This window comes from Bos taurus, chromosome 16 (assembly GCF_002263795.3).
Source record: "Bos taurus isolate L1 Dominette 01449 registration number 42190680 breed Hereford chromosome 16, ARS-UCD2.0, whole genome shotgun sequence".
In the NCBI taxonomy this organism is placed as follows: Eukaryota; Metazoa; Chordata; class Mammalia; order Artiodactyla; family Bovidae; genus Bos; species Bos taurus.
The window spans coordinates 5,141,599-5,158,673 of NC_037343.1; the positions used below are offsets into that span (position 1 = coordinate 5,141,599).

Consider the following 17,075-nt stretch of genomic DNA (forward strand, 5'->3'; position numbering starts at 1 on the left):
ATAAAGAGGAAGTAGATGTTTTTCTGGAACTCTCTTGCTTTTTTGATGATCCAACACATGTTGGCAATTTGATCTCTGGTTCCTCTGCATTTTCTAAATCCAGCTTGAACATCTGGAAGTTCACAGTTCATGTACTGTCGAAGCCTGGCTTGGAGAATTTTGAGCATTGCTTTGCTAGTGCCTGAGATGAGTGCAATTGTGTGGTAGTTTGAGCATTTTTGGGCATTGCCTTTCTTTGGAAGAGTTGTATTTTCAGGCCCATTTATATTCCTGAGTCTTTTCATGCTTGTCTTTCCCCACTGGGCTTTAGAACTTCAGGAAGGAAACAACTTTCTCCAACAGGTTCTGTTTTTTAAAATTTCATCCTGCTGTTGGCAGTCCAAACTAATACTCAAAGTCACAACTTTTCCTAATAGTTAGTGCTTTTCAGAAATGGCTTCCTCTCACACTAGTATCCAAGCTCCACTGGACTTAATGCTCAGCTTGAGCTAACTCAAGTTTTGTTTTGAGAGTTGTGGAGACTTCCACTCTGAACCAAAGTGCTTTTTAAAAAAAAATCCCTATTTATCTTGTCACTCAGAAATTAATCATTTACACTTCAAAACAGCAATTTCCAGTCCTAGCACACACACACAAAAAGACTGGGGTTACGGTTTCTAAATACTCTCAGAGTTCTAAATACTCTCAAAAGTCCCACTTGCTCGTGGCATCAGATCTTGATGATAATATTGAGGTTTCTAGTGCCCTTTGACTCAGTTGATTGCAAAAGTCCTAATTCTGCCCTGTTCCACCCAGTTTCTTCCTAACTGAGGAGGAAGAAGCTCTCAGTTCAGAGTTTTGACCTGTATTTTTTTTTTACGCTGGGATTTTGCTGACTATTGTGCAGCTGAATTCATTTGGAGAGTGCTGCTGCTAGTTCACTCTCTTCCTTCCAGATATTTTCAGGTGCAACCTGTGATCTTTGAGCTTCCGTTGGTCACAATTGTCAACACTTACCATGAAGCCTGTGTCAGGGAGAAAGTCCCCAGTTCTGTACCTCCTTGGGATTCTGACTGTGCTCCTCTGCCCTGACGGCTTACAAGGTGAGTAAAATCATTGCGGATTCTCAGGTCCCAGAAAAGCAATTAGAAAAGTATTCAATTAATAGCAAGAAGGTAGTTAAACAATCAATTGCAAATATATTCATTCCATATTAGGAATTTTAAAAGTATGATCAAATTGAAATGTTTTATATTACTTTGTGGGAGGTATAATAACTTGTTTTACTAATGTCAATTTCAGTTAACAAATTGCTTTACCAATGTTATAATAAATTGTTTATTAACTTCTATTTTATTAATGGAACAACTGAATTCCCAAATATTTTCAAAATGTTTTTTTAGTACTTTTATATTTATATTATTATCATTATTAGAGAAACAGTTATTTTGTATGAATTCCTGGGGGTCTGCTCTAGTAAACAGATAATGAATTGTGGGAATGAAATGAACAGCATGGGGAACATGGTCAACAGTATTGTAATAGGCTTGTATGATGACAGATAGTAACTAGATTATCGTGGTGAGCATTTATAAAGGGCTTCCCTGGTGGTTCAGATGGTTAAGAATCTACCTGCAGTGCAGAAGATGCAGGTTGCATCCCTGGGGCAGGAATATCCCCTGGAGAAGGAAATGGCAACCTACTCCAGTATTCTTGCCTGGGAAATCTCATGGACAGAGGAGCCTAGTGAACTACAGTCCATGGAGTGACAAAGAGTTGGACATGACTGAGCAATAGAGCATGCATGCATTTTATAAGGTAAATAAATGTGTTGTACACCTAGATTGAACATAATGTTGAGTTCAATTACATTTCAGTTAAAAAAAAGAATAAACTGCAAATAACATTACTTTCATAATGATACATAAATATGAACTCACAAATGCTTGTAATTTCTTAATTTTTCAATTAGTTTATTACACTCAGAGATAATTTTTGTTTCTAATCCATTGACATGTTATTACCTTCTCTTAAGCAAAATTGAAATTGTAACTTTTACCACTAATTCTGAGAAAATGAACTAGAATCTTAAGTCATATGTAAAAAAGCTCTCTGTAAATGACATTTTATATATGTAAAGTTTAATTTTTTGCAGTTTGGTAATGTTTATAAATTAATCAGCATTGAGAAGATTTGATAATACCTGTAGGACTCTATGGAGAAATGTGACTAGAGCATTTAGTTGTGCTTTATATAAATGAAATCTGTGCATTAAAGGTGATTTTTTAAATCAGAAAATGTGATTTCTTTTTTTCGTATTGACAACTTAAAATATGTACAAAGCTTCAAATACTTATTACTCAGATCCAACAATTATCAACTCATGACCATTCTTGTTTTAACCATATCCACATCCATTTTTCCTAGTCTAAGTTATTTAGAAGGAAATCTTGGATATTACTTCTGAATATTTTAGCATATATCTCTAAAAGATAGGCATTCTTTCTTAAAAGCTATGACAAACCATTATCATATGTAAAATTAAGTAATGATTACATAATATCAAGTATCTAGGTTTCAAATTTTCCTGATTGTCTTATTTATAAATGTTTTTGTAACTTTATTCAAATTAGAATCCAAGTAAGGTCTACACATCACAATTGATTCATATGCCTCTTGAGTTTCTTTTAATGTGTAGATCCTTTTCTTTTTCTTATATGATTTTTCTTTTGTCTAATTTAATTTCTAAAGAGGATATGGTGGTATCATTATTTTGGAGGCTTCTTCTGCAAAAAGATGAAAATAATTGAGAGAAGGCTAAAAAAGTCAATATAGAATTATAAACTTCTTCAAGTGTTTGGCTAGGAATTGGACCTGATGATTTTTTAACTTATTTAGCAAGTAATAGATTCTCTTTTGTGTATATGTATGTGTGTGTGTGTGTGTGTGTGTGTGTGTGTGTGTGGTGTATTTATTCTACCAACCTTCCACGTTCATCTTTGAATTTCTATTTCCATTGGGTAAGTCAGTAAAGAAAGGCCATATATCATTGGTCAAGAAGTCTTGTGAGCTATTAATTTATCTTTTGAATAAATTCCTTCTTTTTCATTTCCTTAATTCCTCCATTGTTTATGGAATTATGCCTTTAACCCAACCTATTGTTTAAAACCTGTCATAATCTGATCCCAGTTTCATAGCCTACCTCTCACACTTCTCCCCTATGTGATTCTCTAGTCAAACTAGCCTATTAACCAACCATAAATATTCCCATGTGATTTGCTCCCTCTCATTCTTGCTAACATAATTCCCCCTCAATATAAAATGCCTCATCAATGCAGCTAACTATCCAATACCAAGTCCTGCCCCTAGGAGGCATTTTCCTGGCATATTTACACATGGGATTTCTCTTCCTCTTCTTATAATACATATTTTCTGCTTTCTTTTGACAAATACCATAGTCTGCCTGCTATTTTGACTTAACTATTTATATGCCATCCTCACTATTTTAACGAGGCTCCAATGTGACCCTTAATATTCTCCATGGAGTTTAGTGCAACAATCTTATGTCTATTGTGTTACTAAAAATTTATTTCACGTGAGCCTCAGGAAGGGCTATACTTGAGCTCTAGACTTCCTGTATAGGTAACATCACCTTCTCACAAATGTCTGTTTGGGAACTGCCCCTTTCAGAGGAACATTCTAAGTGTCTGTGGTATGGAGAGTTATGAAATGTGCTCCCTGCCCTCAAGATGCAAAAGGAGAATAAAGATCTGTTCGTCTACTTATCTGTCAGCACAGAGATACACACACACATACCCCACAACATAACTGCCAAACCAGTGAGACAAAAATAGAATGTCTTTAACAGATTTGAAGACTTGTACTTCACTCATTGTGTGATTTATTTGCTTAGTCTTTCTATTTATACTTTATTGATTAGTCTGTTTCTTCATCTGTAAATGAGGATGACAATGACACTCAAGTAAGGTTTTTATGTTTTTGTTTTTTAAAATTAAATGAAATGTTGTAAGTGAAGTGCTTAACACGGTGCTTAGGACATAGATAGATACACCTGTTATTGCTAACAAGAAATGTAGTTCAGAGAAACCAAATATTGTTGTGTGCCAGAGTTGGTCAGGTGCATTCACAAATGTGATAATGTGATTTGAAAGAAAAAAAATTTTTTTTGGTCATTTGGTCATTCAGAAAATGTGTATTTGGTCTTTGTCCAAGGTTCCTGGCTCACAGCTCCCAAAACTCTGATAATATCCTAAGTAAAGATGATGAGAAAGGTGTCTAATGAACTAACTTCAGAACCCCAACTAAAGAAGGGTGCTCAAGTCGCTTCAGTCATGTTTGACTCTTTGGACTATAGCTCGCAAGGCTCCTTTTTACCTGGGTTTCTCCAGGCAGGAATACTGGAGTAGGTTGCCATGCTCTCCTCCAGGGGATCTTCCCGACCCAGGGATTGAACCCAAATCTCCTGTGTCTCCTGCATAGCAAGCGGATTCTTGACTGCTGAACCATGAGTAAGCCCAAAGATGGACAGTGGTTGCTAATCATGATTAGAGGGTTGGAATTATCAGTCTTACCCTCTGCCTCTGGTGAGGAGGCAGGGGTTGGAGGTTGAATCAATTGCTAATGACCAATGTTTTTATTAGCCATATCTATGTGATAAAGCCTCCATAAAACCCCCAAAAGATGGGACTTAGAGAGCTTCTGGTTGGTGAATATGTAGAGGTGCAGGAAAACTGGCATTTCTGGAGATGGCATGGAAGCTCTGTGCCCCTTTCACACACTTTGCCCTTTGCATCTCTTCTGTATGGCTGTTCCTGAGTTATATCCTTTTACAATAAATCTGGTAAGTTAAATATTTCTCTGATTTCTGTGAGGTGCTCTAGAAAATTCACTGAACCCAGGTTTACTCTATAACTTTAATCTTTTATTTATAGAAGACACAAAATTATGAAAGCTTTCCAAGTCCTGATAAACCTAACGTCTGTTTCTTAAAATTATGTGTATTTGCCAATATTTTAAAATTATTAACTAAATCCTCCAAGGCTATGTGAAATTTGATATAATGTCTTTGTATGGGTTAATTCTTATTTCATTATTGAAGTAATTTCAGAAAACATTTTCTAATATTCTCTTCTATAAAAGATGCAAAACCACAGAATATTCTTGGGATTGATGGGTACGGAAGTGATATGGTATTCTGGATTTGCACAGTCCCTACAAGTTTTCACAGAACAATGTCTCTTGATCACGAATGTTTCTTTAGTAACTTTAGTTAAAAAAAAAAAAGACTGACTCTAAGCTTTAATTACTGGAAGTCTTCCACTGTCCTCAAGTAGCCCATTCTCTCTGCTGAGGGCAGTGTATTGACAAGACCATGGTCTGCGTGGAGCAGAACTGCCCTGACTCAGTCCCTCCCTTGTGTGACCTTGGGAAAGTTACTGTACTTCTCTGTGTTTCCTCATCTATGAAATGAAAATAATAATAATAATGCATACCTCATAGGGTTGTTTGGGAGAATTAAATGAGTTAATATTTGTTAAATGCTTTAAGTACTGCCTGACATTTTATGGTAAATGCTTATACTCATATTTTGCTAAATATTTAAACTTATTGAAAAAAAAACAGTTGTATAGAAGGTGAGGATCAGTTCTCTTTCCCTCAGATACCCTTATACATACCTCCTTTCCTTAATTTCCAGCCACATAGTAATAGAGGAGCACAGTCCTTCTTTGGTGCTTCCTTCATAGCTCAGTTGGTAAAGAATCTGCCTGCAATGCTGGAGACCCGGGTTCGATCCTTGGGTTGGGAAGATCCCCTGGAGAAGGAAATGGAAACCCACTCAGTATTCTTGCCTGGAGAATCCCATGGACAGAGAAGCCTGGCAGGCTACAGTCCCTGAAGTCACAAGAGTTGGACACGACTTAGTCACTAAACCACCACCACCACATTTCTTCTTTGTGAATAATTCCAATTATCTTATGGGCAATGAAATTTATTGGGAAGGATAAAAGTCTTTCAATCGATCACTTTAGTTGAATGCTGCTTTGTTTAATGTGCTGCTTTGTTTAAACAACAATAACAACAAAAACCTCTTCTCTCTCTTTCACCATTGAAGGTTGTAGTCCACCACCTGAAGTTAAACATGGACACTTTGTGTATATTCAAAGAGAAATATGGGGAACTGATGTGGTTGAGTATGAATGTCAGGAAGGATATACTCTTGTTGGAGAGGCTAGAATCTCCTGCAGATTTGTCGGGTGGTCACCACCGGCTCCTCAGTGTAAAGGTAATCTAGGTTCTCTGGAGGCAGAATGGCACTAAGAGATAGAGCTACTATGGAGTAATTCAGAAGTGACTCTGAGAGAACGCGTCCTCCCAGCCAGAGGTAGAGTTGTCATGAGCATGTGCTTGAGCCTGAGTGAGGTCCACTGTGGTTTAATTCCCACATATCCAATAAATGGCACCTCAAATTCTTATAGAGGCCAGAACCTTTCATGGGAGAGTTGACTGATAGGGTTGACCTCCTTATTGGGTAAGTGGCTATTATGGCACAATAAGGAAAATGTTCCTAAAGGTTATTTTAATCATTTCACTCATAATAACTCCAGGAGCTGAGTTACTGGTGCTATTTTTTTTTTTTTTTACACAAGATGAAACTGAGGCAAGAAGAGAGGTCCCATAGGGCAGAAGTTAACAGCTCAGAACAGCCCCTAGGCTCTCACTTTTGCTTTGCAGCTGCAATTATGTGATGTGGGGCAAGGCATTTAACTTCCCTGTGTCTCAGTTGCCTCATCTCTAAGGTGGAGATAACCATAGGGCCTCCCTCACAGAGTTGCTGAAAGCTTACTTTAAATGATGTATATATTGTGTTTGCACACAGGTGATTCCAGCCAGAGCTCCATAAATACTTGCCAGTATTGGTAATAGTAATAGTAGTGTATCAGTAGCATAGAAAAGAAAGGTAGAATTCAGCAATATTTTTATCCTTTTTAAATGCTATTATTAGTGTTAAAATGTGTTGTATCTGAGATATTCACAATGCTAAGAAAATGTGTCTTGATTACAGCTCTATGCCAAAAACCAGAAATATCAAATGGAAAGCTGTCTGTGGAGAAGGATCAATATGTCAGCCCTGAAACTGTCACCGTCAGGTGTGACCCTGGCTATAGGATGGTTGGTTCCCAGGACATCCTTTGCTCAGAGAACAAATTCTGGAGTCCAGATGTGCCCAAGTGTGAGAAGGTGAGTAACAGCCAATGAATTTTATGTCATATGACACCTCAAAATTAATTAAAGGGAAATGGGATGGTTCATAAAATAGAAAAAGAAATAATATGTCTTAAAGGTCTATTTCAGTTGAGGGGGGTGAATTTATGAGGTGTCTATTGGCTTTTTCCACCTTACAGTAGGTCATCTCAGGTGTGTGAACAAGAGTCTTATTGACCAGATATCTAGTCTTTAGTATTTCCTCCAATAAATTATGTGGTTTTGCTCCATTTCTGGTTGGTCAGCAGAACTGATGTGCTAGTTGTTTTGGGGGGGGATTTTCTTCCTGCTTATACTTCCTCTGTGTTTGGCACTGATGCTGATTATTATTTGAGAACAAACACAGACTGAGCTCTCAGGAAAATATTTTTCTAGGATCCAAAATATTTTTCTGGAGTTTCCTACCCATCATCAGTCCTGGGGTAGTTCTTCATTTTCCAGTCTTTCTTATGTCATAAGACTTCCTGAAGAAGCTCACCCTTTACAAGGATGAGGAAACTTTCTGAAATCATTCTTTTTGTTTCCTCTTTCAGGTATCTGCTGAAGTTTGTGAGGCAGTCTTTAAAGGCCAAAAACTCCTAAAGTGTCTCCCGAATGCCATGGAAGCAAAGGTGGCCCTGGAGTTACATAAATTGTCTCTGGAGATTGAAAAACTGGAGCAAGAAAAACGCAAATTGGAAATTGCTTGAGGCTTTCTCTTGGATACATTCTCAGGAAAGAAGTTGCAGTATCAGTATGCTTCACTGTGCAGGAGAGTTCTTGCCACACTCACACAAAATACAGGATGCTTGGGGCTGGTGCACTGGGATGACCCAGAGGGATGGTATGGGGAGGGAGGTGGGAGGGCGTTCAGGATTGGGAACATGTGTACACCCGTGGCGGATTCATGTTGATGTATGGCAAAATCAATACAATATTGTAACGTAATTAGCCTCTAATTAAAATAAATAAATTTAAAAAATACAGTATTTTTTACCTTACTAACTTCTACAGTTGTGACTTTCTTATTCTTTGATTAGCTGTAGGATCTATAGTGATGCTTATTCCTGATGCTGATAATTCATATCTTCTCTCTTTTTGCTTCCTGACCAGTCTGCCTTGGATTTATCAATTTTATTGATACATGTTTTATGGCTTAGAATGTGGCACTTGTTCAATATTCCATGTATTCTTGTAAAGACTGTGTGTTTTGCTGCTGAGTGGTACTCCCTATAAATGTCAATTAGGTAAAGTTGGTTGCTAATATGGTTCCAGTCTTCTCTACTCTGGCTGATTTTCAGTCTATTTGTTCTATCAATGATTGGAAGAAGGGGTATCAAAATTCTCTTTGTAGGTTTGTCTATTATTTCCTGTAGCTTTTAGTTTTTGCTTCCTATACTTTAAAGTACTATTATTAGGGGCATAAATGTTTAGAATTTGTATCTTCTTGATAACTGACCCTTTTTTATTATGTAATAAACTTCTTTATCTTTCAGAATGTTTTTTTGTTCTCAAATATATTCAAACATATTTGGTTGATATTAATATAACCCATTATCTTTTATTTTTCTGTAAATTTCTAGAATAAATTCTGAGAGCCAAAATGTATAAATTTCAGTAGCTACATTTAAAAAGTAAAATTAAATATTTGAAATTAGTTTCAATAATGTATTTTATTTAGAGTCATTTTGATATGTAATCAATGTGAAAGTTATTAGCATTGTATTTAACATTCTTTTCTTCATACTAAATCCTAAAAATGCAGTATATATATATATATATATATATATATATAAGTGTATATATATATATAAGTGTGTATATATATATATGTGTGTGTGTATATATATATATATATACACTTAAATGCAGTATATATAAGTGTATATATATACTTATATATATGCAGTATAATAAGTATATATATTTAAATATATATATATACACACTGTATTTAAGTATAGATATATTTAAATTAAAGCACATCTAAATTTGAACTAGCCATATTTGAAATACTCAGTAACCACATGTGGCTAATAACTGTATTAAACAAAGTGATTCCAGATTTTCCACAATGTGTATGTTAACAAGTATTAGTATACCTTGCAATCTGGAAGCTGTAAAGAAGAAAAGTGCAGAGAATGAAGTGCCAGGTACAAGACATGAGGATGTTTCTCTATGGATAAATTATGCAACATTATAGAAATGCTAGTACTTGAAGTTAAGGAGTAATTGAAATTAAAAGAATTCAATATGCTAACTGCTGCAGCTCTTAAAAATTCACATAGTAATGGTATGCTACTCAAACTTTAACTATTGAGTTCCTGATTTGGAAACCATTTATATAGTTGTTTATGAAAATGATAGTCTTTTATCCCAAGCCATACAGAATGGCGCTTTGTGCTATAGACACTAGTGCACATTTGGAGAGCTAGAGATGGTATAGGACATATCCCAGGCTTCTGAAGGGTCCCGTGGGAGTGGAATGAGTACACTAAGTGGATAGAAAGGAAGGAAAGCCTGAGGAAGCCTGAGGCTTTGAAAAGGAAGCCTGAGGCCTGGGTTGGAGACTGCCCTTTTATGGCAGATGGCAAAAAATGGCCACAGATGCTTCCTGTCCTTGTATCTACATCTTTAAGAATCCCTCCAATTTGAGGTAGAAGCTTTCTTCATCCTTTGAGTTTGGGCTACTCTGTCATTTGCTTTGGCCAATGGGACAAAAGTAACAAATATGATATAAGCAGAACCTTGCAAATCACTTTGTGCATTAGGGTTCCCCTTGTTGCTGCTCTTGAAATCCTATGTCCACCATCATGTGAATAAGTCTAGGCTATCTTGCTGGCTGATGAAAAAGATATATGCCCCTTCTTTGTCTCAGCTGATAGCAGATATGTGAGGCCATGGAAACTAGCCAGTCTCCAGTCAACTCGCCGACAGACTACAGGCACCTAAGCTAGGCAAACTGAGACAAGCTGAGCTTGAACCATATCAGAAAGACTTCCCAGAAGAATCCTTGTTTATAAGTAATTGCTTTAGGTAACTACATTTTGGAACTGTTTTGAAGCAAAAACCAGTCAAAAAGCTCTTTTAATTTGCTTGCAGTTTGTAAAACTATGCCACAGAAAGGATTAAAGTTATTGGCGGTCATGTCAAGTTATCCACACCAAGCATCTTGCAGGCAGGGCTTATTATACATGGGACAGATTTAGCTTACAAAGGACTGATTTAGATTTTTAAACATGAGATAATTCCTTTTTTGTTATTTTTTTGAGGTGGACATTGTTCTGGCTTTTGTGGTAAAGGCAACCTTGGAGGAAGAGACTGAGGTGTTCACTCAAAGCATTCTTTCCAACACATGAGAGTAAACCCTGACTTGAGTGCAGATGGAAAGTAAGTGTAACAGAGGCTTGTTCTCCTAATGCTGCTACAGACCATCTGATACCAAGAGCTGTTCTCTGTAACGGTGCGAGAGAAATGCCATGACTGACAGTGCAGACTTCTCCATGGTCCTAATGAATCAGGCCCAGCAAGGAAGCAGGAAACAGGAAGGCTTACAGAGACGCTGCAGGCAATGCCCTGGAAGAACAGCTGTTCCGGGTGAGGGTGCTGAGGCCGATAAGGATATATCTCAAAATAACAATTACATTTTGTCTTCTTCCAGTTTATCTGAGAGAGAATCATGTAGTACATTTGTTTAAAAACAAACAATTCTTTGGAGCAAGGTAGCCATGGATAGAGAAAATTGCTATCAGAAAAAGTCAGCCAGAGAGGATGTTTACTGTATTGACAAAGGTTATGTATCTGAAGCACAGGTCATCAGAAGGGACCCAGAGTGCCCAGCCTGGTCTTGGGGGAAGAAATGAATCAGGAATCCAACATGATACCTTTAGAAACTGTGCAGCCTAGGAATAAATTTACCCAAGGAGATGAAAAAACCTAAACCTGTAAGGCTTGAGGAAAGAAATGAAAGACAACACAAATAAATGGAAAGGTATACTGTGCCCATGGATTAGAAGAATCAATATCCTTAAAATGTCCATACTATTCAAAACAATCTACAGACTCACTGCAATCCTTAACAAAATATAGGACTAGAGCAAGTTATTTAAAAATTTGTATGGAACTACAAAAGACCCAGAATAGCCAAATAAATCTTGCAAAAGAATAATACAACTGGAGATATCATACTTCCAGACTTGGAACTATACTATAGAATTACAGTAATCAAAATAGTATGATTTTGGCACAAAAACAGACCCATGAATCAGTGGTACAGAATAGAATGCAGAAATAAAACCATGTTCATATGATCAATTAATCGACAACAAAGGAGGCAAGAATATACAATGGGGAAAAGACAGTCTCTTTAATAAACAGTGTTGGAAAACTGAAGAGCTACATGCTAAAGAATGAATCTATATAATTTTCTTATATTATGTACCAAAATAAGCTCAAAATGGATTAAAGACTGAAATGTAAGACCAAAAGCCATAAAATTCCTAGAAAAACATAGGCAATAACGCTTTGACATCAGTCTTAGCGATACTTTTTTGTATATGTCTTCTTAGGCAAGGAAAACAAAATAAAAAATGAACAAATGGGTACATCAAGCTAAAAAGCTTTTCATAGCAAAGAAAACCACCAACAAAATGAAAAGGTGAAAATATATTTGCAAATGATATATTTGAATAGGGGTTTATATCTAAAATATATAAACTGTTCATAAAACTCAATTTCAACAAAACAGAACAAAGTAGACAACTTGAATAGATGTTCTTTCCAAAGACATACAAATGACCAACATGAAAATATGCTCAACATAACTAATGATCCGGGAAATGCAAATCAAAACCACAATGAGCTACCACCTCACACACATCTATCAGAAGGGCTGTTTTATTTTATTTTTTAAATTAATTAATTTATTTTAATTGGAGGCTAGTTACTTTACAGTATTGTAGTGGTTTTTGCCGTACACTGACATGAATCAGCCATAGGTGTATATGTGTTCCACATCCTGAACCCCCATCCCATCTCCCTTCCCCATCCCATCCCTCATGGTCATCCTAGTGCACCAGCCCTGAGCACCCTGTCTCATGCATCGAACCTGGACTGGCAATCTATTTCACGTATGATAACATACATGTTTCAATGCTATTCTCTCAAATCATCCCACCCTCATCTTCTCCCACAGAGTCCAAAAGTCTGTTCTTTACATCTGTGTCTCTTTTGCTGTCTCACATATAGGGTCATCATTACTATCTTTCGAAATTCCATATATATGCATTAATATACTGTATTGGTGTTTTTATTTCTGACTTACTTCACTCTGTATAATAGACTCTAGTTTCATCTGCCTCATTAGAACTGATTCAAATGTGTTCTTTTTAATAACTGAGTAATATTCTATTGTGTACCACAGCTTTCTTATCCATTCGTCTGCCGATGGACATCTATGTTGCTTCCATGTCCTGCCTATTGTAAACAGTGCTGAGATGAACATTGGGGTAAACGTGTCTATTTCAATTCTGGTTTCCTCGATGTATATGCCCAGCAGTGGGATTGCTGGGTCATATGGCTGTTCTATTTCCAGTCTTTTAAGGAATCTCCACACTGTTCTCCACAGTGGCTGTACTAGTTTGCATTCCCACCAACAGTGTAAGAGTCCCTAACCCTTTTCTCTGCACTCTCTCCAGCATTTATTGTTTGTAGACTTTTGGACAGCAGCCATTCTGACTGGCATGAGATGGTACCTCACTGTGGTTTTGATTTTCATTTCTCTGATAATGAGTGATATTGAGCATCTTTTCATGTGTTTATTAGCCATCTGTACATAGAAGGGCTATTTTAGAAAGACAAGAAAGAAGCATTGGCAAAGATGTGGGGAAAAGGGAACACTTGTACACTGTTGGTTGGAATGTAAATTAGTGCTGTCATGAAAAACAGTGTGAAAGTCACTTGAAAATTTAAAAATAGAATGACCATATGATTCAGCAATTTTACTTCTGGGTGTTTATCCAAATAAAATTAAAAACAGATTAATTAGAAAAAGTTATATGCACCCCAATGTTCAAATTGAAGCATTATTTACAATAGCCAAGATATAGAATCAATCTAAGTGTTCATCCATAGATGAATGGATAGAGAAGATATGATATGTATACATAGAGAATGAAAAGAATGAAAATTTTCCATTGCAACAATATGAGTGGATCTGCAGGGTGTTATACTAAGTGAAGTAAGTCAGACAGAGGAAAACAAAGACCATATGATTTCATTTATATGTAGAATCTAAAAAACAAGACAAATTAACAAACAAAACAAAACAGAAACAGACTCAAAATGCAGAGAACAAAGAAGTTTGTTGCCAGAGAGGAGGGGGTTGGGGGATGGATGAAATAGTTGAAGGGAATTAAAAGGTACAAACGTCCATCTGTAAGATAAATATGTCATGGGGATGAGATAGATATATAGGGAATGTGGTCATTAATATTAACCGTTATGATGATGATGTAACTGGTCTTCCTGATTATTTCACCATGTGTAAAATATTAAATCACTATGTTGCACATGTGAGACTAATAAAATATTATATGTTATTTACAATTCAATTGAAAACGTCCTTTATAAAAAAGAAGCAGCTGCAAGAACTTGATGTGGGCCTTCCCTGGACCACAGGGAAGTTGGGAGGAGCTAGGTTGGTTTCCTTAGCAAACAATCCCTAAATTTCAAGGGCTTTACAAGCAAGATTTATTTCTTGCTATCATTGCATACCCATACTGTGTTGACAGGGGCAGCTCTGTTCTGGGACCCACGCAAAGGAAGCCTATACTGTAAATGGAAGAACAAAACAATTATGCTGGCTCCTTAAGGCTGCAGCTGGCAGAAGCAAGTCACTTTAAGGGACCTTTAAAAGAGAACAAAGAGTTATCCCACTCTGCGTCTGAAAGAAGAATCAGAATCATTGGTGAACCACATCTTAGTAAGACTAGAGAAATTTCCAGCAAATCCTATTCATCACATATGCTCATTCTTGCTGGGTTTCTTGTTCATGCCAATCAAAAGCAATTTCTTTGCTGGTCATACATGAAACAGAAACCATTTTCGTGAAAGTAGATGGAGGTACACAGATGAGGGGAGCCAGGAAGATATATGGACCAGAAGATGCAACAGGAAGGGTATGAACTGTTGTTCAGGCTAAGTTTATCTGCAAAAGCAATAAACTGAAGATAATTCAAATGTAAATCAATAAAGCACTGCTTTCAAATGTAGTATACTCACTCATAAACAGTATAGTTTGTTCATTCACTTATTCATTAAATATTCATAAAGTAAAAAGTGAAAGTGAAGTCACTCAGTCATGTCCAACTCTTTGTGATGCCATGGATTGTAGCCTACCAGGATCCTCCGTCCATGGGATTTTCCAGGCAAGAGTACTGGAGTGAGTTGCCATTTCCTTCTCCAGGGGATCTTCCTGACCCAGGGATCAAACCTGGGTCTCTCACATTGTAGGCAGATGCTTTACCATCTGAGCCAGCAGGGAAGTCCATATTCATATTCATAGAGTGCCTGCTATTTGCCAGATACTGTTCTAGGAACTGAGGAATGGAGCAGTGAATGATTAAAAACCATGAAAATTGAATGCAGCTCTGATGGTTCAGACAGTAAAGAGTCTGCCTGCAATCTAGGAGACCTGGGTATGATCCCTGGGTTGGGAAGTTCCCCTGGAGGAGGGAATGGCAGCCCACTCTAGTATCTTTGCCTGGAAAATCCCAGGACAGACAAGACTAGTGGGCTACAGTCCATGGGGTCACAAAGAGTCAGACACGACTGAGCAATTAACACATACATTAAAAAGAATGAGGTGTACTTATATGCACTAATTCGGAAAGATATCTAAAATGGAAAAAATGAAAAGAGCAAGTTGCAGGACAGCATGTATCATACAATTCCATTTATATAAGAAATTCTTATACATCTCTATATATAACAAACATATATACACAATCTTATAGCGATTATCTCTGGGGTTTGTATTTGGGAGATGGTTAGGAAGACAAAGGTCCATCTAGTCAAGGCTATGGTTTTTCCACTGGTTGTGTATGGATGTGAGAGTTGGACTGTGAAGAAAGCTGAGTGCCGAAGAATTGATGCTTTTGAACTGTGGTGTTGGAGAAGACTCTTGAGAGTCCCTTGGACTGCAAGGAGATCCAACCAGTCCATTCTGAAGGAGATCAGTCCTGGGATTTCTTTGGAAGGAATGATGCTAAAGCTGAAATTCCAATACTTTGGCCACCTTATACGAAGACTTGACTCATTGGAAAAGACCCCTGATGCTGGGAGGGATTGGGGGCAGGAGGAGAAGGGGACGACAGAGGATGAGATGGCTGGATGGCATCACTGACTCGATGGACGTGAGTCTGAGTGAACTCCGGGAGATGGTGCTGGACAGGGAGGCCTGGCGTGCTGTGATTCATGGGGTCGCAAAGAGTCAGACACGACTGAGTGACTGAACTGAACTGAACTGAGGAAGCGAAAGGATTTATTTGACACTTTGTATTTATGTAATGTGAACATAGTTATATATAACATACAACAATAATCATAATTTTATACTTAATAATAGTAATAAAAGTATAATTTTGAAGACCAGCAAAAGTTACATTCAGTTGCTAAAGAAAGTAAAGACAGAGAAGGCGGTAACTGAAGCAGGACATCAGGTTAAAGGGATAAACTGCCGTGATAGACAGAGGTCAAAGAGTAGCCCGAGTTTCTTGGGAAAGTGACAAGGAAAAGGTTCAGAGCTCAGCTGGAGAAAATGACCTCAGATAGGAGAATGGACATCTTAGTTTTATGTGGGGAATAAGGAAAGGATGGGTGGGATTACTGCTTGAATGTGGAGAAGGAAATGGCAACCCACTCCAGTACCCTTGCCTGGAAACTCTCATGGATGGAGGAGCCTAGTAGGCCCCAGTCCAACCCCTGCAGTCCATGGGGTCGCTAAGGGTCGGACGTGACTGAGCGACTTCACTTTCACTTTTCACTTTCATGCATTGGAGAAGGAAATGGCAACCCACTCCAGTGTTCTTGCCTGGAGAGTCCCAGGGACGAGGGAGCCTGGTGGGCTACCGTCTATGGGGTCACATAGAGTCGAACATGACTGAAGTGACTTAGCAGCAGTAGCAGCAGCAGCAGCTGCTTGAATGAGGCATCCTTTATTATCGATTCTGTTTTCCCACTGAAGAAGTAAGCATGCCCCCTCAAAGACAGGGAGGAGTAGGGAAGTCTGAATGCCAAGCAAGTTAGAGAAGGATTAAAAATGTTCTAGAAAATATAAAATCAGCCTCATGGAATAGAGAATTATCAGGGGGTTAGTGTTGAAGGCCTGGGTGAAATTGGTGTCATAAATTTATAGTGGTATTAGTCTGCTTGATTTTATGTTTTTGGTGTTTCCCAGAGCTCTGTTGGCATGAAGAGCTGAGCCCTGATTCATTTAAGGTTTGGATTTCATTGGATGGGAGTGATGAAAGGACAAAGCAGCAAAGTTTAAGATAGCAATAAAAGATTAAAATATGTGCTGCTGACTCAGTCTGAAGAGGGGTTGATGATGTTGGGAGAAAAAGGTCTCAATAGCAGGTTATTCAGAATGAACAAACTGGAAAGATGGAAAATTGCGGTCACAGAATGGTGTTATCTGAATTTTTTATTCAGATGAATAAAAAGGTTCTGGGTAATGACCAAGTCTAGGATGGCCATTGGAGAGGGTGCTGAATGTCACTGACTGAGGAGAATGTCAGTGCAGATACAGAGCCTGAGGAACTGAGAGGCCAGGC

At 37.6% G+C, this 17,075-nt stretch overlaps 1 protein-coding gene across 1 annotated transcript; it reads left to right on the forward strand.

The window, feature by feature from the left end:
- The first annotated feature begins 877 nt into the window (after window positions 1-877).
- Window positions 878-8,243, forward strand: LOC515150 (apolipoprotein R). The gene is made up of 4 exons (XM_002693873.7): window positions 878-1,082; window positions 6,113-6,283; window positions 7,064-7,239; window positions 7,797-8,243. Exons 1-4 carry the CDS (start codon window positions 998-1,000, stop codon window positions 7,950-7,952), a joined length of 588 nt encoding a protein of 195 aa, XP_002693919.1. The 5' UTR covers window positions 878-997; the 3' UTR covers window positions 7,953-8,243.
- The last annotated feature ends 8,832 nt before the right edge of the window (window positions 8,244-17,075 follow it).